At 38.8% G+C, this 23,438-nt stretch overlaps 1 protein-coding gene across 2 annotated transcripts in view; it reads left to right on the top strand.

The window, feature by feature from the left end:
• Positions 1–836: 836 nt before the first annotated feature.
• RASA1 (RAS p21 protein activator 1) overlaps positions 837–23,438 on the top strand; it is a 112,222-nt gene continuing 89,620 nt past the window's right edge. The window contains exon 1 of one of the 2 annotated variants that reach the window (XR_005987194.1): positions 837–1,896. Coding sequence is in view for 1 of the 2 variants with exons in the window: in XM_041750986.1 (XP_041606920.1) it covers positions 1,409–1,896 (488 nt within the window). In the remaining variant the exon portion in view is untranslated. The remainder of the gene's footprint in view (positions 1,897–23,438) is intronic. The other variant, XM_041750986.1, reaches the window with a different exon arrangement.

Here is a 23,438-nt window from a genome sequence, read left to right as displayed (position 1 = left end):
AAATCAGAATTTGCCACTATTTCTACCAAAATTCTTAGCACCCCCCCCCCCCGCCCCATAAGGCTCCCCTTATCTATTTCCTTTACTTCTCTTGAGTTTCAGAACGTAGTTTGATTTTTTTTTTTTTTAATACGGAGTGGGGGATCCCCGGGTGGCTCAGCGGTTTAGCGCCTGCCTTCGGCCCAGGGCGTGACCCCGGGGTCGCGGGATCGAGTCCTGCATCGGGCTCCCTGCGTGGAGCCTGCTGCTCCCTCTGTCTCTCATGAGTGAATAAATAAAACCTTAAAAATAAAATAGTCATATAGTGATTTCTAGTATGCGACGAAAATCAAACAAATCAATAGCCCTGCAATCCCCCTCGACCTCGACCCCGGCCCCGGCAGCCCCGCTTCTTTCTGCGCCGCTGCCTAAGGGCGTTATTTTCTACCAGCAGGAAGCAGGGCCCCGGCTCCGCGGCATCTTCCTTTCCGTCTTCCTCGGCGCTTCCCCTTCCCCTGCAGCGTCCCCGCCGCGTTCGCGGAGCCGGGCCCCCCAGCCCTCCGTCCGCTCCTCGGCAGCGCACACGGACCCGGGGCGGGGGGGCCGGGGGGGGGCGGGGGGGCGGGAGGGGCGGGGCGGGCGGGCGCCCCCCCGCGGCCGGTCCCCCGCACCGCGCGCCCCCGCCGCTTCCTTCCCTCGGGCCCAGCAGCGCGCTCGCCCCCGCGCCAGGGCCGCGCCTGCGCACAACCCGCCCCGGCCCTGCTCCCCGCCCTTCCTCCCGCGGCTGGCTCCTCCCCCGGCGCCCCGCCTTCCTTTCTCTCTCTCTCTCTCCCTCTCTCTCTAGTCGGTTTCCGCGAGCGCTCCAGGTCGGCAGCCGCTCGGCCCGCTTCCCCGCCCCCCGCCCCCTTCCTCTCCTCTCTCCTCTCCTCTCCTCTCCTCTCCCCACCCCTCCCGCCTCCAGCCCCGCGGAGGATGCAGCGGCCGCCGCGGCCCGGGCCCCAGCAGCGGCACCGGCGGTGGCTGCGGTGGGGGTGGCCGGAACTGGGGTGGTGAAGCGGCGGCGGCGGCCGAGCGGGCGGCAGCCGCGCCAGCCGCTTCCTCTGTGCTTCCCTTCCTCTCGCGCGGCCAGGAAGTTTCTCACTAGTGTGCATGTGTGTGAGTGTGGGTGTGCAGGCTGAAGGTGCGGGTTGGCGTTGGTGCCGGCGGTAGGTTTTTTGCCCACTCGGCTTCCCGTAACCCGGGCCGCCCCGGAGCCTGGGCTGTGGCCCGAGGAGGGGGCGCGGCGGCGGGCTCGGTCCTTTTGTTGCCGTTTCCTCCGCCCGGGGAGCCGCCAGGGGGACGCGCCCGGGTGGGGCGGCTGGGAGCCCGGGCCTGCTGGCCCCCGGGGCTCCCGGGCGAGCGTAGAGCGGAGAGCGGAGCGGGCTTCAACATGATGGCGGCCGAGGGCGGCAGCGAGGAGGGCGGCCCGGTGGCGGCCGGGGCGGCGGGGGGCGGCGCGGCCGCGGGCTCGAGCGCCTGCCCGGCGGCGTGCAGGGTGAGGATGCCCGGCGCGCTGCCCGTGCCAGCCGTCGCCTGCTCCGGGCTGCCGGAGGCCGGCGGGGCCGCGCTGGGCGCCGGGCCGGGGGCGGGAGCCGTGGGGGGAGCCGGACTGTCAGGGGGAGGGGCGGCCGCCGGGGCCGCCGGGGCCGCCGGGGCCGCCGGGGCCGGGGGAGAGCCGGCCCTCGCCAAGGGCACCGCTTCGCTGGCTGCGGACACCTTCGGGGCGGGCGGCGCCTTCCCCCCGCTGCCGCCGCCGCCTCAGCTGCCCGCCCTGGGCGCCGCCGGCCTGGGAACCGTGGACGAAGGGGACTCCCTGGACGGACCCGAATACGAGGAGGAAGAGGTGGCCATCCCCCTGACCGCGCCTCCGACTAACCAGTAAGTGCACGCAGCCGGCCCGGGCCCGGGGACGCCGGCTCCTGGGCACAAGTGGGAACCCCTAGGACCTGCTGCTTTTCTTGCAGTTGCGATCCGTTGGTGGAAAAGTTTGGAGCCTTCGGGGTTGGCGTGCGTCGGGACTTGATTGGATCGCTCCTCTTCCCTGAGGGCATGCACGCTCCCGTCGGCGTCTTTTGCATCTTTCCGGTTAGATAGACCCTGGGAAGAAGTGAAGTTTTTGAGATAGGAAAGCATGCAGGGGGGCGGGGGCGGGGGAGGGGGGCATGTGTGTCCATCGGGAACCGGATACGGTGCTGCCTTTTCCAAGTGGAGGTTGCGTCCCCGGGGCTCAGCTGAGCTTGCAGCTGCCCGGGCCGTGGAGTCTCTCCGAGCCTGTGCGTGCATTCCCTGTTGAAGTCAGGTTATCGTTAGACATAAGGCTTTGGGTATGCAAGTATTCGAAGGCGTATTGTATTGATGACCATTTTAAACATGCACCGGTCGGAAGGCTTTGTCTTTGTGGTGCTGTGCATCCCCGACCTTTCGGAGGCAGAGCGATGCAGAAAAGTCTTCGGGTCTCTCCTGAAGATGTGGGTCGGCGAGAAAGGAAAGGAGTTGTGCGAATCACAGGTGCGGTGAAGGGTCTCTCTCCTCTTACGGTGTCTGTAACCTAGGCCGTGAAATTCCCATTTATTGATAACAGCCTGATCTTTTTATAGTTGAGACTTTGTAAGCGCAGTTCTCAAGTAAAATTGTCGATACTTCAGTACTTTGTTGGTGGCCAGTGCAGTGTTCCATTTGACAATCAGTTTCGACGGTATATTGCAGAACATTTAGGGCAAATGGCTTTTTTCACACGGTGAGTACCTTCCCCTTGTTCCCTCCATAAGTGAACATAGGTGTGTGTTTGTAAAGGTGGACCTTGATGAGAGGAGAGTGTTACTGGGAAGGGGTAATAGATGGCAAAACCGTTCTTACGGATCCTTCACGTCAGTTATTATCTGACCTTTAGAATTTCGACAGCCTTGGTGTATCAGAGGAAAAAATATTTGGTTCATATGATGACATTCACTCTGAACAATTGAAACTATTTGTTTGTTTGTTTTGGATAAGCTTTGGAGGATTTAGAAAGGACTTAGAAAATGATTAGAAAAAGATTCTGTGATAATCCGTTCTTAACTTAGGGCTACATCTTTTGATACTTAAGGGGGAAAGGTAAAAGTAGCCTGATTTGTGTCAGCCGTGGTATACTGCTCAGTAAGAGTTTAATTTTTTTGTCTAACTTTATTCCAACTTACCATGTTATGTGTTTGTTTTATAGACCTCTGAAGGTGTTCTGGGAGTGTGAAAAATTTGAATTTTACAGCACTGTTTACACACCTTCAAGCCTTTTTGAAAGAATCAGTAAATATTTAAGTGCTCACTACATCACTCCATGCTCAGCACTAGGGTTATAATAAAGTGCAACTTTTCATAGTGAAAGAAGGCAGTCTTTTGCCACTGTTCGTAACTGAGTTATATTAGGCATGTTTGTATATTGCAGTTATAAATTTTTTTTAAAAAGAAGTGATTTTGTGGAACAGTTTTAGGTTCACAGCAAAACTCGGCAGAAAATAGAGTGTTCCCATTAGATTTTTCGGGATAAACATGAAGGAGTATTTGGAAAAAAATTTAGAAGTCTGTGTGTGAGGTTTCCATCATCATTAATATATATTTGGGAATAAAAATAATACTTGCATGACTTGCATGATATGAGAATCGTAAATGTTCTGAAAAGTATCCTCCATTTCAAGTATGTTTTTTAAATTTGTCAGTGAGGAGTACAAATTACCCTCTTTTCTTTATCTTAGATATCAAACCATAGTCACTGGAGGCAATACAGTGTAGTGTTTAAGTGTGCAAATTCTGAAGTTAGACAAGATTTGGGTTGGAATCCTGACTCTACCACTTATAGCTGTGTGATCTTGGAAAGGTCAGTTTCCCCATCTGTAGAATGGGGATAATAATGGTACCTCCGTCATACCATCGTTTTTAAGGTTTAATGAGAACCCTTAAGTATTCAGTCAGCACAGTGCTTGGCACATAGTAAGTGTTCAGTAAATAGTATCCCAAAGTAACAGTAATATTTTATTGCCATTAAATTGCCTACTAATTCTATTGGTACAGGGAACTCCCTCACTGATAGTTACTTTAGGCAGTGGTTCGTACTACAGAGGTCTAGCTACCATGGTTAGTTATATTAAAAATTATGACTTCATAAAGGTTTCCATCAGGTTAAGTAGGTTTAGAGATGAAGTTCAGATCTTTTCTATGAATGCATATTTTTAAAGGGCTTTAATGATTTGGTTAACTAATGCCAAATCTTTTGTAAGGTACTGAAGAAATAAATGTTCTTGGACTAAGTGAATATTTGTTTACTAGTGAGTGGTCACCTTAGTTATTGCATAGCATGATATTAAGGGGTTCAGGTCACAGGTTTGAGTCCACAGTGGTTTGTTAGAGTAAGGTTTCCTTGCACATGGAGTTCAACCCTGTGTCCAGCTAGTTTGGTGCTGTTGGTCACAAGAGCCGTTAAATGACGATATATGGATGGACAAATGCAAATACCTTACTGCCATTACTATTTTGTATCTTGTTTTTCTGTGTGCATGGTGAGTCATTGTCTCATGTTTATTACCGAGGGTTTTCATTAGTTTGGTTAAGGACAGAAAAGTTTACATAGTTTTAACTATTTATTTGAATATTTTCCTTTTACAAGTTTTGAGGAAAATTTAAAAAGCATAACATTCTTCCTATGTATTTTTATGCTGTAGAAGTTTCTGTATCTAAAATTCCCACAGATTGCTTTTTCAAGAGAGAGAAAAGTTAAAGGAGTTTGTCACGGGTCACTTTCTAATTTTATGAACTTACTTGCTTTTAGTGCTCCTGGTTATTTTTTCTCTTTGCTTTAGAAGTGAGGGTGATGGTAAAAGGAGTGTTTTCCCCTTAATCCACCTTCAATTATATGTAGAGATTTTAAATTATGAGCCTGCAGTAGCAGGATGACCTTGGACTGAATCCAACCCACAGATATATATTGCTTTCTCTTGGTGTATTTGGAACATTGAGTAATTAGTTGCCACCATTTAAAAATAGGAAGACTTCACGTTTAAGAAGTCTCACTTTCTAGCATCACTTGCAAAATCACAAGATTTGGCTCTACCTGGTTGCTGTTCCTGTTTGTGGATTGCTAGAGCTGAGTAGTGTTGCCCCTTTTAGGTGAGTTCTGAGCTCTAGTTTGCTGCAGTCTTCACTAGGCTTCATTTGCCTTTTGATATTATTTGCCTGGCAGGTTAGATCATACCCTGGACCTAAGATGAAGAGTTCTCAAGCCTGAAACTTGAAGGAAAAGGAAATAAATAATGTACAGGATACCTTTCTTTTCCTTAAGAAACATGTGACTATCTCTACAAAAATAAAATCATTCTTAATTAAGCCAAATAATTATTAGAGGTGAATGTTAGGACATGTAGCGTTCATTAGCTTTGTTACTAATTGCATTATAACTATGGGTGAGTCATTATTTCTTAATAAACATGGGGGGTGAGGATTGCAAAGATTAGTTATGTACAGAGTGGTTGCTGACCAGGACCCAGATTTTTTTTTCTTTTTTTTTTTAAACCATACTTGTATGCATTGTAGAGCAGTATAGTAGGTGCTCGATATAAGGGATAAAAAAAATGAGTAAGATGCCCATTTTCTCAAGTCTCTTTTCCGGGGCAGTTACAGATCTAGTAGGCAGTTAAGTCAACCAACTTCTATAATTCAGGCTAGATTAAGATAAACATCATGAATGAAGTATGAACAAAGGGTCATGGGCTTTAAAATAATACAAAATTTAGGCAATTAGGATCAGTAAGTCTTTGAGGAAAAGTATCAAGTATGTTATCCCTGCTGCTTATTTTCTAAACAAGACCTTATTGGTCCCCACGCCCTTTGTCTAATGATTCTATCATGTGAAAAAGAATTACAAGTTAAAGTAGTATAAACTTTTGACCCTGAATGTAGGGTTTGTCCTACTGAACTCCTTAATTATTTACCTGTGATCTGGAAGGAGGTTGAAGGAGATGCCTGTAGTCTCTGAGAATACAGAGCACACCCAAAGGCTAGAATTGGTTTGGATCATTGATTAGGTACTCTGGGGAAACCAGGCAAACATGATTGGTAGAGATAAAAAGTAAAAGCACAGGAGTACCTGGGTGGTTCAGTGATTTAAGTGTCTGACTCTTGATCTTGGCTCAGGTCTTGATCTCATGGTCTGAATTGGAGCCCTGTGTTGGGCTCCTCACTGTGTGTGGAGCTGGAAAAAGAAGAAAAATGATAGCTGTAAATTAGGAAGAAGAAAGGGAAAGCAAAATGTAGGCCTTTCTGGTTGCTTTACCCCTGTCTCTTTACTGGCCATAAGGGAAATGAGAGAATGGCAGCTCTAAAACCCAGAATGTACCTTGGTGTGGGTGAGACATAATAATTAACAATAACTGTCATTATTCCTGATATTTCTTGATTGCTTACTGCCTACCAAGAACTGTTCTAATTGGCCTACATGTGTTGTTTACTTATAACTAAACCAGCGTTTATTTGCGCTTAATTCTGAAGGTTGAGCTAGGCTTGATGGGGACTGCTCCATATGTCTTCTGTTGGCTATAACATCCAAGGTGGCTTCTTAATTCATAAATCTGCTGGGATGCATCAGCTGGGATGGCTGGACCAGCTGGTGGATAGCTGGGAATATGACTGCCTCTCTCCCCCTTTCTCCCTTTACCCGGTGCAGGTAGCCTCCCCCACTTAATTCGATTGAGCTTCTCCACAGCATGGAAGCTGGGTTTCATGAGGGAGGGAGCATTTCAAGAGGACAAGCTTCACTGGGCCAACACTTATCAGGCGTCTGCATTCTTATGTTTGCTAATGTTCTAATAGTCAGTGCTAATAACATAACCAGTTTGGATTAAGTATGGGTGGGGACTATACAAAGACTGGGAGATGAGGTTTGTTGAGGGGACCAAAGTTAACAACCTACCTCGTGTGTTATTCATATACATGTAATACCAGATAATACTGGGATAGGAGTGGTGAGGGATGAGGTGGGAGAAAGGGCAAGTACTTACAAGTTCTTTTTTTTTTTTTTAAAGATTTTATTAATTTTTTAAATTTATTCATCAGAGACACGGGGAGAGAGAGAGAGAGAGGCAGAGACACAGGCAGAGGGAGAAGCAGGCTCCATGCAGGGAGCCCAACGTGGGACTCGATCCCAGGACCCCGGGGTCACGCCCTGTGCCGAAGGCAGGCACTAAACCTCTGAGCCACCTAGGCTTCCCTACAAGTTCTTGTCTTAGGCTTTAACACGGTAAATTGTTTATTAAACGAATCAGATATCCTCACAATAGATTTTGCTTCTGACCACCATTATCTTAATTTTAAATCACAGTTATGGAGTATAGATGCTGGTTATGGCTCAATGTTTGAATGTGCAGTGTATGGGTGGTAGGTGTAGCATCTTGAAATCACCTGCAACCCATTTCAGTCATGAGCTAAATTAAAAATAGTTGTCAGATACAATTTACTGATAACTTCTCCATATGTCTGATCATATTTCAATGGGATTTGGTGTATGATTTTAGGCATTTCAGTGATTAACTGATTTTTATGAGTAAAACAGTGAACATTTGGGGGAACAGAAATAGAAAAGAATATACAGTCCACTTGGAAGATGAAGCATTAATGATAGAGAAGATGGTAAAATTAATCTTACAGATATATTGTACAGATAACATTTTTCAAACTGGAGGATAGTGTGGAAGAGTTTAAAAGAATGAAAGTATTTGAAAGAATAAATCGAAATTTCATACTGTAATCCTCTTTTACTGGAGTTTTATAGGAAGTTTGATTAATTTTCATAGTATTGGTGTTTGATATTGTAATCATAAAAGTAGTATGCATAGATACATAGTATTTTAGTGATGAAGGAAACCCTCATTGCCCAGACGCAGAAGCCACCTGGGAGACTGCCTAGATGCAGAAGTAGTCTGGCTAAGGTACATAGGTAGTGGTAGAACTGGGACAGAATTTAGTTCCCGTAATTTTTTTTTAAAGATTTTATTTATTTATTCATGAGAGGCAGAGAGAGAGAGAGAGAGAGAGGCAGAGACACAGGCAGAGGAAAAAACAGGCTTCATGCAGGGAGCCCCGTGTGGGACTCGATCCCGGGTCTCCAGGATCACGCCCTGGGCTCCAGGCGGCGCTAGACTGCAGGTATGTGGAGAAGGATACAGAGCTTCCATGCCCTGTATAGGGATGCTACTCTTCTAGCCACTCTCCCACCTCTATGTGTTCACCAACTGGAAGCTCTCTCAGTGTTACTTTTAAAATTCCCCTTCTCTTACATATCTGTCTGAAGCTTAAGGGAAAGACCTAGAGATTCTTAACTCTTTTAACTCTTATTTATAGGTATAACCTATTAGACTGGGTTCACAGCTAAGACACTTATATAAAGCACCGTATCTCTCCTCCATCCGTGTCTGCCCACCTACCTAGATATTGATTTATCTCTCAGATTTTTAAATTAAATTTTATTTTGAGGTAATTGTAGATTAAAATTTAGTTGTAAGGAATAATACAAAGTATGTGTCCTTCACCCACTTCAGTTCCCGTTACTTTTTAGATATGTTTAGATTTGAGTAATATTTATAGTTAATTTGGCCGGGGCTGGGGGGTGGAGGGTAGAGGATGAAAGGCAGAGGCCTAGGATTGACTAATCCTTTACCATATATGCTAGGCACTTTACAGAGATTATTTTAATTCTCAAAGGTCTGCAGTCAGATACTCTCCTCATTTTTATTGCTGGGAAAACTAAGTGATAGAATTGGAATTCTGATGCCAATACTATACTTTTTCCTTTGCCTCGTCCCCTTCCATTAAGTATAATACACACATATTATGTTCACTCATAGAATATACTTCCGGGCTGGCCAGCCACTGGGTATTACGGGTTGAATTTTGTTCCCCTAAAACTCATAGGTTGAACCCCAAGTCCCAGTGTGGCTGAATATGTATAGGGTCTTTAAAGAGGTGATTAAGATTAAATGAGGTCATAAGGGTGGGTCCATAATCCTACTGGACCTCATAAGAAGAGGGAGAGACACAGAAGTGCACGTGCACAGAGAAAAGTCCATGTGAACCCCCAGTGAGAAGGTGGCCATTTGAAGCCCAGTAGACTGGCCTCATTAAAAAGTACCTCTGCTGGCCCTTTAATCTTAGACTGGGCCTCCAGAACTGTGAGAAAATAAATTTCTGTGGTTTCAGCAATCCAGTATGGTTTTTGTTATGACAGTCCGAGCTGACTGACACTCTGAGTAACCCCGTCTCTTTAACAATGGCTTTGGCTGATTCTGATGCAGGTCAGATGCACATTTACTACTTGAGAAACAGGGTCCTCATGTTTATATTTCCTATCTTCCACTGTAGGAAAGAAAAACTTTCCATGTACTTTACCTTCTTTCCTTATATGTTAGTGGTTTATTTCTCCTTTTTTGGCTATAGGTGTGTTGAAAGATGGAAAAATTATTTAAATGCATGTTTGAGTAGTATAGCTTGAAAAGGTCCTATATATGACCATGATGGTACCCATGGGAAATCCTGTGGGGGAGACATTACTTCAGCAAAATTTCTGTATTCACTCTGTGTTCCTTGTAATATTCAGTGTTACTTGTATGTGTGTGTGTGTGTGTGTGTGTATGTATTTTTTATTATTATTTTGTCTGGATAAGTAAGATAAACACCTCATCAAGGTTTTATCAAGCTAGATTATCAGCTTAATACAAAAGATAGAACTCAGAAACAACAATGGAAGGCAAGGCATTGGACAAGGTATGTGGAGAAGGATACAGAGCTTCCATGCCCTGTATAGGGATGCTACTCTTCTAGCCACTCTCCCACCTCTATGTGTTCACCAACTGGAAGCTCTCTCAGTGTTACTTTTAAAATTCCCCTTCTCTTACATATCTGTCTGAAGCTTAAGGGAAAGACCTAGAGATTCTTAACTCTTTTAACTCTTCTTTATAGGTATAACCTATTAGACTGGGTTCACAGCTAAGACACTTATATAAAGCACCGTATCTCTCCTCCATCCGTGTCTACCCACCTACCTAGATATTGATTTATCTCTCAGATTTTTTTTTTTTTTTTATCTCTCAGATTTTTAAATTAAATTTTATTTTGAGGTAATTGTAGATTAAAATTTAGTTGTAAGGAATAATACAAAGTATGTGTCCTTCACCCATTTTTTTTTCCTCAGTGGCAACATCTGGTATGGCAACAAGAAATTAACATTGATTTAATTTACATCTTCAGATTTCACTGGTTCTGCATACAGTTGTGTGTGTCTATGTGTTCAATGTGGTTTTAGTTCTATGCAGTTTTATCACATTGTGTAATCATCACTACAGTAAAGACACAGAACAGTTTCATCACCACAAGGATTCCTTGTGCTGCCCTTCTTTCACCTCTCCATTTATCTCTAACTCCTGGCAACCACTAACCTGTTTTTCGTTTTGTCATTTCAAAAAAAGTTTTACAAAAACAAACAACAAGACCCCATGTTGTACAGATGGAATCATAAAGTATGTAACCTTTTGGGGTTAGCATTTTGTAACCCAACATAATTCCTCAAGATTCATCCAGGTCCTTGCATGTGTCAATACTTTGTTCCTTTACATTTGCTGAGTATTTCATGGTGTGGCTGTATAACATTTTAGCCATTCACCATTGGAGAACAATTTGGATTATTTCCAGTTTTGACTATTAGGAAAAAAAAGCTATGAATATTCCTGTTTGTTTTTTGTAAACATAAGTTTTCATTTTTGTCAGTTAAATGTCCAAGAGTGCAGTTGTTGGATTGTGTGGTAATTATCTGTTCAGTTATAGAAGAAACTGCCAATCTATTTTTAGATTGGCTGGATGCTTTTACATTCTCACCAGTAACATGAGTGGTCCAGATTCTGTATTCTCACGAGCATTTGATACTGTCATAAGTGTTTCTTTAAGCTATTCTCTTGGTGTCTACTGATCTTATTGTGGTTTTAATGTATATTTCCCTAATGGCTAGTGGTGTTGAAGATCTTTTCATATGCTAATTTGCTATCTGTATATTCTCTTTGGTAAAATGTTTGTTCTTGTCTTTTGTGCATTTTTCAATAGGATTGTTTTATTGTTGAGTTTTGAGAATTCCAAATATTACTCTTTTGTCTGCTATCTGCAAATACTCTCATTCTGTAGCTTATCGCTTTTTCCTTTTAATGGGGTATTTCTGAGAGCAAAAGTTTTTAATTTTGTTGAGGCTTAATTTATTAATGTTACTTTTTTTTTGGTTGTGTTTTTGGAGCCAAGTCTAAGAACTCTTTATCTAGCATTGGTCTCAAAAATTTTCTATTATGATAGCTTTATGAAAGTTTTATACTTTAATGGTTTGCAAATAAGTCCATAGTTTATTTTGATTTTATTTTTATAAAAGATACATTTAAATTGAAGTTCATATTTTTACCTATGGCTATCCAATTGCTCTAGCCCCATTTGTTGAAAAGGTAAGTATCTTTCCTCTTTTGAACTGCTTTTGCAATTTTATAAAAAATCAATTGGGCATATATGTGTAGGTTTACTTCTGGGTTCTCTATTGAGTTCTGTTGGTTTATATGTTTTTTTTTTAATTTTTATTTATTTATGATAGAGAGAGAGAGAGAGAGAGAGAGAGAGGCAGAGACACAGGCAGAGGGAGAAAGCAGGCTTCATGCACCGGGAACCCGACGTGGGATTCGATCCCGGGTCTCCAGGATCGCACCCTGGGCCAAAGGCAGGCACCAAACCTGCTGCGCCACCCAGGGATCCCGGTTTATATGTTTTCATCTGCTAATATTGCACTCTTGGTTACTATAACAATGTAGATGTAGATAAGCCATAATACCAAATAGAGTGGTTCCTCTCACTTTTCAATATGGTTTGAGTTATTCAAAGGCTTATGTCTTCATATATAAATTTTTGAACAAGCTTACTCATATCTACACGAATTTTACTGAGATTCTCATAGGAATTGCATTAAACCTATAGATCAATTTGGGGAGAATTGACATCTGTACTATATTGACATGGTCTTCATTTAGTTAGGTCTTTGATTTCTTTAATCAGCATTTTGTATTTTTTAGTATATATATCAACTCCTATTGTATGCCTCTTGTTAAATTTAAACTTACTTTTTTTTTTTGTTTGGAGAAATTTTGTGAATATTATTTTTTTATCTCAGTTTTCAAATGTTCATTATCAATACATAGAAATGCGATTGATTTTTTTTTTACATTGATTCTGTGTTCTTTGACCTTGCTAAAATTTTAACCTTTTAGTTTTTAGAGGCTTTTTACAGTATACTCTCTAATCTCTTTGCCTTTTATTTCTTGTGTTATTGCAGTGGCTAGAACTAGTACTGTATCGACTCACAGTGGTAAGAGCAGATATCCTTGCTTTGTTCCTTGTTTAGGTGGAAAACATTTAGTATTTCACTATTAAATATGGTATTAAGTGTATGTTTTCTTGTGGGGGGAGTGCGTAGTTGAGTAGATACTCTATCAAATCAAGGTAGATCACCTGTCTTTTTAATTTACTGAGAGTTTTTATTATAAATGGGTGGTGGATTTTGTCAAATTTTGTCAAATTCTTAGTGAATTTATATGATAGAGTTATTTTCTTTAGTTGATATGTGGGGTTTTGTTTTGTTTTAATGTTGAACCAAACTTGCATATGTGGAATAAATCCTATGTGGTTATGATATATAATGTTTTTCAGATATTACTGAATTTAGATTATTGATTTGTTGAGAATTTGTGTCTGAGTTCATTAGAGAAACTAGTCTGCATTTTTCTTGTGATATTTTTGTTTTGTTTCAGTATTTGGGTAATACTGGCCTCAGATTGAGGTAGGACACATTCCCTCCTTTTCTGTTCTTTGGAAAAATTTGTGAAGTTTTGACATTCTTTAATATTTGGTTGAATTCTCTAGTGAAAACATTTCAGCTTGAGATTTTCTTTTTGAGAATTAAAATTACAAATTAATTGTTTAGTGGTTGTAGGATTATTTATGTATTATTTATTTCAGTTGAATCTTGGTAGAACAAACAGTCCCTGACTTAAGATTTTTTTGACTTTATGATGATGTTAAAGTGAGACACATTCAGTAGAAACCATACTTGGATTTTGAATGATGATCTTCTCCTGGGCTAACAATATGTGGTAAGATTCTCTCTTGTGATGCTGGATGGCAATGGCAAATCATAGCTCCCAGTCAACCATGCAGTCATAAGGGTAAACAACCACAACGTATAACACTTAAAAGGATTCTGTATCCTTAGAACCATTCTGTTTTTCACTCAGTATTCAGTAAATTACATGAGATTGTCAACACTTTTTTTTTTTAAATAGGCTTTGCATTAGATGATTTTGCCCAACTGTAGGCTAAGGTAAGTTTTCTGAGGAGGGTTAATGTAGGTGAGGCTAAGCTCTGATATTTGGTAGTTCAGGTACATTAAATGCATTTTTGATTTGTGATATTTTCAGTTTACAATGGGTTAGTTGCATGTGGCCCTATGGTAAGTAGAGGAAGATCTTTATGTGGTTGATTGAAGAGTTGATTCATTTCTTCTAATTTAGGGGCATAAACTTGTTTGTATTATTTCCTAATTACCCTTGTAATGGCTGTAAAATGTTCAGTGATACTTTCTTTTTTTATCTCTGATCTTGGTAACTTGTACCTTTCTTTTTGTTTTGCCAGTCTTGCTAAAGATTTATCAATTTTATTAATTTTTTTAAAGGATTAATCTTTTGTTTCATTTTTTTCCCTGTAGTTTTCTTGTTTTCAGTTTTGTTGATTTTCACTTTTATTTTTATTATTTCTCTTCTGATTATTTTCGGTTTATTTTTTCCTATTTTTCTAGTTTCTTGAAAACTAGAAAGGAATTTAAGTAGGAATTTAAGATAATGATTTGAGAACTTTTTGCTAATGTAAGCATTTAATGTTATAACTTTTCCCCTTGGCACTGCTTTAGTTATATCCCATGTCTTTTGATGTTGTTTTTTCTGTGTTGTCTTTTCATTTTTATTCAATTCTATGTTTCTTTTTAACTTTACTTGGAGACTTATTCTTTGATGATTGAGTTGTTTTGAAGTTTTTTGTTTAATTTCCAACTGTTTTGAGATTCGCTAGTTGTACTTCTTGATTTCTGATTCAAGTCCATTATGGTCAGAGAATATTCTCATATGATTTCAATACTTTACAATTTGTTGATGCTTTTTCTGTGGCCCAGTATATGGTCTGTTTTGGTGAGTGTTCGTTCTATGGATTTAAAAAAAAAATAGGTATTTGGCTTTTTTTTGGTCAAATGTTCTATGTATGTCAATTAGATCCTTTTGGTTGATTGTGTTAGAACTTTAGAACTTTTAAGTTTTGGCTGATTTTCTGTTTAGTGTTTTTGTGAGTCTCTGAGAAGGAAGTCTTGAAGTTCCCAATGATAACAAAATTTGTCTGTTTCTCTTTCAGCTCTGTATCTGTTCTTCGTGTATTTTGTTAGGTGTGTACCATTTAGAATGGTTATGTATTCCTGTTGGATCCATCCTTTATCATTGTATTATGTTTTCTTTTCTCTCTAGCAATTGTCTTTGCTCAAAAGTCTAATATTAATATAGCCATTCCGCTTTTATTTTGTTTCCATGCATCTTTTTTGGTACCTTTTCACCTCTTATTTTAAGTGAGTGAGTTATAAACAGCCTATTTGTGGATCATTTCTTCTTAAGTCCACATTGTCAGTATTTGCCTTTATTTGGTATATTTTAAATTTACATTTATTTTAATTATTAATAATGTTAGGGCTTATTTTTTTAAAGTTTTTATTTTAATTCCAAGTGTACAATACAATATTTCAACAATTCCATATACTGCCTGGTGCTCATCACTACAAATGCACTCCTTAATCCCTATCACCTATTTAACTCACTCCCGCTTGCCTCTGGGAACCAATCTGTTTCTTGGTTCATGTTTCTCTTTCGTTTGTTTTGTTTCTTTTTTTTTTTTTTTTTTTAAATTTTTATTTATTTATGATAGTCACAGAGAGAGAGAGAGAGAGGCAGAGACACAGGCAGAGGGAGAAGCAGGCTCCATGCACCGGGAGCCCGATGTGGGATTCGATCCCGGGTCTCCAGGATCGCGCCCTGAGCCAAAGGCAGGCGCTAAACCGCTGCGCCACCCAGGGATCCCTTGTTTTGTTTCTTAAATTCCACATAGGAGTGAAATCATGTGGTATTTGTCTTTTCTGACTTACTTCACTTAGCATAATAATTTCTAGCTCTATTCATGTTGTTGGAAATGGCAAGATTTCATTCTTTTTATGGTTAAGTAATATTCCATTGTAAAAAAAAAAATATACCGCAACTTCTTTATCAGTTCGTCAGTCAATGGACACTTGGGCTGCTTCCATATCTTGGCTGCAGAAATAAAGCTGCCATAACACAGGGGTGCATGTATCCCATTGAATTAGTGCTTTTTTATTTTTTTGGGAAAATACCCAGTAGTGCCATTACTGGATGATAAGGTAGTTCTCTTTTTGACCTTTTGAGGAACCTCTATAACTGTTTTCCACAGTGGTTGCACCTGTTTGCATTCCCTCCAACAGTGCAGGAATGTTCCTTTTTTTTCCGCATCCTTACCAACACTTGTTTCTTGTATTGTTGATTTTAGCCATTCTGACAATGTGAAGTGATAGCTCATTGTAGTTTTGATTTGCATTTCCCTGATGGTGATTATGAAAATCTTTTCATGTTTCTGTTGGCCATGTGGATGTCTTCTTTGGAGAAATGTCTTTTCATGTCTCCCTGCCCATTTTTAATTGGGTTATTTATTTTTTGGGTATTGAGATTTATAAGTTCTTTATTTTGGATACTAACCCTTCATTGGATGTGTCATTTGCTCTTAGAGCTTCTGCCATTTTGTTTTCATTTCCTGTTTTTTCTCTCTCACTCATTCCTCTGTTTCCTTCTTCTTCCTCCTCTTCCTCCTCCTCTTCTTCTTCTTCTTCTTCCTCTTCTTCTTTTTAACATTTTATTTATCTATTCATGAGAAACACAGAGAGAGGCAGAGACCTAGGCAGAGGGAGAAGCAAGCTTCATGCAGGAAGCCCGATGTGGGACTTGATCCCGGATCTACGGGATTACGTCCTGAGCCAAAGGCATTGCCTTTTTTTTTTTTTTTTGAAGATTTTATTTATTTGTTTTTGAGAAAGAGCATGAGTGAACTAGGAGGAGGGCCAGAGTGAGAGGGAGAAGCCGACTTCCTGGTGAGCAGGGAGCCTGATGCAATACAGGATTTCAGGACTTCAGGATCATGACTGAGCTGAAGGCAGGTGCTTAACCGATTGAGCCACCTAGGTGCTCCTTCTCTTTTCTTTTTATGTGTCACTTGAGCATTTATTAGTATTTTATCCTGATTTATTTATAATTGTTTTCAAATATATCACTTTGTAGTGTTTTCTTAGTGGTTGTACTGGATATTAAGATGTATATGTACCTTAAGTATGGAAACTACCCTTCCATTTAGACCCCTTTACTCTCCCACTTTGTAAATATCACAGTTACGAATATGTTTTCATACATTGAACAGCTGATCAGATAGTGTTAATATTTTTTTTTCCTGTTGTGCTAAAACATACATGGCATAAAATTTACCTTTTTAACCATTTTTAAAGTGTATAGTTCTGTGATAAAAAGTACATTCACATTGTTGTGGTGCAACTGTTAACCACCATCCATCCCCAGAACTGTTTCATCTTGCCCAAATGAAACTGTACCCATTAAACATTAACTCCCCATTTCTCTCTCCCCCTGTTCCTGGCATCCACCATTTTACTTTCCGTTTTTATGAATTTGAATGCTCTACGTACCTCATTTAAATGGAATCATACATACAAATCATATTTGTTCGTTTATTACTGATTTATTTCACTTAGCATAATAAGTGTTTTAATAATAGTGTTTTAAGCCTGAACACTATTTTGGCCTCCTACATTTTGATTATTCATTTACCCATTGATGGACGTTTGGATTACTTCCACCTTTTGGCTCTTGTGAGTGATGCTGCTCAAACAGGGTGCATAAATATCTCTTTAAGTCAGTCCCTCCTTTTAAGTATATACCTAGAAGTAGAATTACTGGATCATATGGTAATTCTGTATTTACGTGTTTGAGGAATTGTCATACCATCTGTGATGGTGCCTATACCATTTTATGGTCCCACCAGCAATGCACAAGGATTCCAGTTGCTTCACATTCTCACCATTACTTGTAATTTCCTGTTCCTTTCTCCTTCTCCTTTTTCATAATAGCTGACCTCATGTGCTATCTCATTGTTATTTTGACTTGCATTTTTCTAATGAGTGAGCAAATTTTCATGTGCTTATTGGCTATTTGTATATCATACTCTGAGAAATACCTATTTAAGTCTTTTGTCCATTTTTAAATGTTTGTTTCCTCTTGAATCACAGGAGTTCTTTATATATTCTGGATATCAATCCTTTTGCAGATAAATGGTTTGCAAATGTTTTCTTCCATTCTATCAGTTGCCATTGTACTCTGTTGATAGTGTCTTTTGATGTACTTAAGTTTTAAAAATTTTGATGAACTCTATTTTTTGGTTGACTGTATAATTTTTATTTCTTCCATCAATACTATGATTTTAAAACTTATTGAGTAGTAGAAGGGTAGTCTGGTGAATCTATAGGTTTTACTCATTCTTGCTTTTCCCATTGTACTTTTTTCTTTCCTGATGTTACAAGATTCCTTCTTTTATCATTTGAAAGACCTTCCTTAGCTCTTCCTGAAGAATACATATGCTAACAGATTTTAGTATTCTGTTGCCTGCTTATGTCTTTGTTTCATTTCTGAAAGATAGTTTTGTCAGATATAGAATTCATGGTTGATTGTTCTTTTAGCTCTTGAAAAATTTTTGTTACTTTTGTCTGACCTTTGTGATTTCAGATGAGAAATCTGTTATTTGAATTCATGTTCCTCATAGGTAATCCTTTCTTTGTGGTTGCTTTTAAGATTTTTTTCTTTGTTTTCAGATGTGAAATGATGTGGCAAGGTGTAATTTTTGTGGATTTACCCGTTTGGAGTTGTCACTTGAATCTGTAGGTTTTTGTGTTTCTACAAATTTGGAATTTTCATCCATTATTTTTATGAATACCTTTTCAACTTAACCCTCTTTTTCTTTCTTATGGGACTTCAGTGAATACAGAATTGGATCTTCTAGATTTTGAGTCTTTGTTAGTTTCTTTTTAGTCATGTTTCTCTTTTGTTCAGATTGGGTAAATTCCGTCCTCAAAATGACTAATTTGTGCCATTTGTTATTCTTACTATTGAGCTGTCCATTAAGCTATTTTTTTTCTTATTATAGTTTTCCAATTCTGTAGTTTCTAATTATATAATTAAAATTTTTTATATATTTAATTATATAATATATAAACATATAAATATATATTTAATATATAAATATAAAAATATAAATATATAAATATATATTTAATTTATATATTTAATTATATAATTATAATTTTTATAATTTCTTTTTCTTGGCTTGGATTTCCTATTTTATTTATTTTTTTTAAAGAGAATTTTTAATTGATAAATTATTTGCGATGGCTGCTTTCACATCTTTTTTAAAAAAGATTTTATTTATTTATTTAAAAGAGAGAGAGAGTGCACATGTATGCTCATGAGCAGGGAGGGGACAGAGGGAGAGGGAAAGAGAGAATCTCAAGCAGACTCCCTGCTGAGCACAGAGCCCAACATGGGGCTTGATCACACCACCCTGAGATCATGGCCTGAGCTGAAACCAAGAGTAGGATGCCTAACTGACTAAGCCACCGAGGTGCCCTGTGCTTTCACATCTTTGTTAGACAATTCCAATATGTAATTCATTTCAATGTTGGCATTTGTTGATTGTCTTTTTTTCATTCAAGTAGTCATTTTCTTGGTTCTTGGTATGATGGGTAATTTTTGATTGGATGTTGGGTTTTTTTTGCCTATTATGCAATTTTAAAAAAAAATCATTTTTACCCTTAATATTGATGAGTATATTTTTATTGTAGAAAATTTGGAGACTTGGAAATACAAAGGAAAAAAATCACTCTTTTCACTACCAAAGGTAGCTACTGTTAATTTTTTTGTAGATTATTTACACATTATATATATATATATATACACACACACACACACACACACACACACACACACATATACATACATACACACACATAAAATTCTTGAAAGGAACTATATTTGCATATTTCTATTTTCCTGACATATAATTATAACTAGCATTTATATATATGAGCAAATTGAAGTAATGAGAGTTTTAGGTAACTTTCTTGGTTCACAAAGCTACCAAATAATTCAAACCAAGCTTCTGAACCCTAGGTCTGTACTTATTTGTTTATTTATTTATTTATTTATTTAAAGATTCTATTTATTTATTCATGAGAATACAAAGAGAGGAGAGAGAGAGGCAGAGACAAAGGCAGAGGGAGAAGCAGCCTCCACGCAGGGAGCTCAATGTGGGACTCGATTCTGGGTCTCCAGGATGACGCCCTGGGCTGAAGGCGGCACTAAACTAAACCACTGAGTCACCGGGGCTGCCCTAGGTCTGTATTTTAAACCACTATGGAATACTCTATCTTTTTCTTTTTTAAAAAAATCACTTAAAATAAATTGTTTCAATAGGAGAATGAACTTCTTTGAGGAGGAATCATCAATAGATTAATAACATTCTTAAAATATTTTGAATAATGTTTTAGTAGTTCACTATATGTGTTTATAGATAATTTAAGTTTGTTTAGATACATACATATATATTTTGGTAGTGGAGAAAGGAGCTTTGATATTCCTCTGTTTATGCATTCTCATGAATAAATAAATTAAAATCTCCTTAGATTTGAATGGAAAGTAATAATAGACCTTTTTTTTTCTTAGAGATTTGTACCTCCTTCTGCTTCTCCCTCTGCCTATGTCTCTGCCTCTCTCTCTCTCTCTCTCTCTCTGTGTGTCTCTCATGAATAAATAAATCTTTAAAAAAGAAAAAAAAAGATTTGTACCTCCTTTAAGAGCATTAGTGTTTTTCTTTTTTTCTTTTTCTTTTTTAAAGTAAATCTTTATTACCCTTCCTTATTTGTTGAGGAACAACTGTAGATATTCTTCCCCATATTATTTCACTTAAGAGACCATAAGGTCACTCATTATGTACATATAGTGAGCTTGGTTGTTTGTCCATATCCGTTGAGTCTTAGCATGGCTACATAAGCATTGGTTTAGAGAAAATTCCTAATCAGTGACTGTATGAAAGCTAATATATTTTATTGCCTTTTAGTTCTTAGCTAAGAAAACCAATCCAGTTACTACAGTGGAATTACTACTATATTTACTTATGGGACATAGTAATGCTTATGATTGGTGGTAAGAGGAATAAAATTTAAATTAATTTTCACTACCATTAATCCTTAGACAACGTATGAGTTGGGGGCACTGACCCCCTGCAGAGTCAAATCTGTGTATAACTTTGGACTCTCCTAAAATTTAATTACTGATAGCCTACCGTTGACCAGAAGCCTTAATGATAATATAAACAATACATTAACACGTTTTTTATGTTACATGTATTTTCCACTGTGTTCTTACACTAAAGTAATCTAGAGAAAAGAAAATGTTACTAAGAAAATCATAAGGAAGAGAAAATATACTTATGGTACTGTTCTGTACTTTCTGAAAAGAATTTGCATGTAAATTGACCTGTGTAGTTCAAACCTGTACTTCAAGAGTCATCTATAGTTCTTTGGAACTCTGTAAGAGTTGTCTTCATTTGTCGTTGCTAGCAATTAGAGACAAGTTAACTGTGTGATTTGATGTTTCTTTGTAGTCATTACATAAATTTCTCAGGAAATTGAAAAGAAAGGAACACAGATCAGACTGACAGGAGACTGCAAGAGACTGCATCCTTTAATTAATACTAAAATTCTTGAATATCATCCTCAGAATGTTTTCATCATGAAACTATTTTGATAGGATTTTAAAGATTTTTTTTCTATTTATTCATTTGAGAGAGAGAGACAAAGCGCAAGCCTGGGGAGTGGGAGAGGGAGAGGAAGAAGGCAGCTCCCCCTAAGCAGGGAGCCCAAGACATTGGGCTCCATCCCAGGACCCAGAGATCATGACCTGAGCCCAAGGCAGACGTCAGCTGTCTGAGCCACCCAGGTGCCTCTTGATATAATTTTAAAAGGGAATAAAGGGCAGCCCCGGTGGCCCAGTGGTTTAGCACGGCCTTCAGCCCAGGGTGTGATCCTGGAGACCCGGGATTGAGTCCCACATCAGGCTCCCTGCATGGAGCCTGCTTCTTCCTCTGCCTGTGTCTCTGCCTCTCTCTCTCTCTCTCTCTGTCTCTGTCTCTCTGTCTCTGTCTCTTATGAATAAATAAATAAAATCTTAAAAAAAAAGTGAATAGAAAATAAAATAGTATCTTTATTTTGACTTTTTTTTTTTTAATAGGTTTTTTAAGGAACCTATTCTCTATGATGTGATGAAATAGCATTTAGCGCTGTAATCATACAAAATCTTACAGTGCTGTAGAGTCTTTAATATCTTATAACAAAGTACTATTGGACACCTGGATGGCTCAGTGGTGAGCATCTACCTTTGGCTCAAGGTGTGATTCTGGGGTCCCTGCAGGGAGCCTGCTTCTCCCTCTGCCTATGTCTCTGCCCCTCGCACTGTGTCTCTCATAAATATATAAATAAAATCTTAAAAATAAAAGTAGTATTGATATTTATGGAAATGGCATTATTTGCCTAGTAACAAGGACTGTGAGTACAATGAAGAAAAGTTGAACTATAATAGATTGCAGACCTATCATGTTATGCTTTAAATGTCACAGTAAGGAGCTTGTGCATTATAGTGTAGAATCCAGAGGGAAAGCCTTTCCTACTACTCAAAATAGTTTTTCTTGTTTTAAGATTTCAGTCATTTTGGCTTTCTTTTTCTCTTTCTCCCCCTCTTATCTAAGCATTTACTAAGATTGTTTTGTACCTCCTAAAGTGCTCCCAGATCTAATATTTGTTTTCTTTTTCTTTTTAAATATTCTATGATTTCAAACCCTCATTTTCTTTTTTCCTCCTGTTGGAATAGTTTGTAAATTTTCTTTGTTCTTCATCTCTTTCTCTGCCAGTTAGCCACTCTCCTTATCACTGCCTTCCAAAAATTTTATTTCATCCAAGTAAAAATTAAGAAATTCATTGTGCTTTGTTATACAGAATTTATCTGGGTGCGTGTATGTGAAACTACAAAACAATGAAACCAACATGCCTGAAGTATAAATTACTACTTATGATGTGCTCTTTTTTCTTTTTTAATACTGTTCTACTTAAACATACTGGCAGAGAGTAAATTTAATTTGAGACTCCCATTAACTTGAAAAGCTGATTTGTATTAGCTGCCAGCATGATTTTCTAAAGACATATTTTACCATATTCTTTTTTGAAACCTTTCCTTCCATGAGTCTCCATCATCTGGAGAGTAGTGGCTTTCAAACTTCAGTTTAACCATCACTCACCAAAAGAAATAGATTTTACATCTGTGACCCAGTATACACATATAAACAGATATTTATAATGGAAACAAAAGTTCAATGAAAAAAATTTACCCTTACTGCTTATGAGGTACACCATTTGCTGTTCTGTTCTCACCTTTTTCACTTAATTAAAAGAAAATGCTGATTGTGACTTACTAAATTCATTTCTTGACTAAAAGATTGAGACCTGCAGGTTGAGACAAAAAAAAAAAAAAAGAAAGAAAGAAAATTAAAGCTTACTTTAGTGTGACATACAACACGACTCCTCCCTGTTTTCCATTATTACATATTTTGTCAGTACCATACTGTTTATTCCTTAAATTTGATGTGGTATTTTGTTTCTCCAATTTACTATTTCTTCTGTCTGGAGTGCCCTTCTCTCTATCTTGATTGTGTGACAAACTGTCACTCATTTTTCTAAAATACAGCTGAGACATTACCCAAAGTAGTGTATCATGATAAAAATAAAGGTTTCTTCTTAAGCAGTAATAACAGTGATTTCATCAAACAGACTTGCAAAGAAATGTTTTCTCAGAGAATTAAACCGCAATATCTCAGTTAAATGAACACAAGATGAATAAAAAATGTTTCTGGTTAGAAAGTCTTGGCAGTAATGTGGTTGGTGCTATTGCTGTATTTAAATAATGGGGACTTAAATAACATGATCATAATGGGTTCATAGAAAATGGAGCCATATTAAGGGTAAGCTTGTCAGTGATCATCTATGTTCAAAGGAGTGGGTTTTTCTTTCTTTCTTTTTTTAAAGATTGATTTATTCATGAGAGACACAGAGAGAGATAAAGGCAGAGACA

The sequence above is a fragment of the Vulpes lagopus genome, chromosome 4, assembly GCF_018345385.1.
Source record: "Vulpes lagopus strain Blue_001 chromosome 4, ASM1834538v1, whole genome shotgun sequence".
Taxonomy (NCBI): Eukaryota; Metazoa; Chordata; class Mammalia; order Carnivora; family Canidae; genus Vulpes; species Vulpes lagopus.
This window is presented reverse-complemented; position numbering and strand designations above follow the sequence as displayed.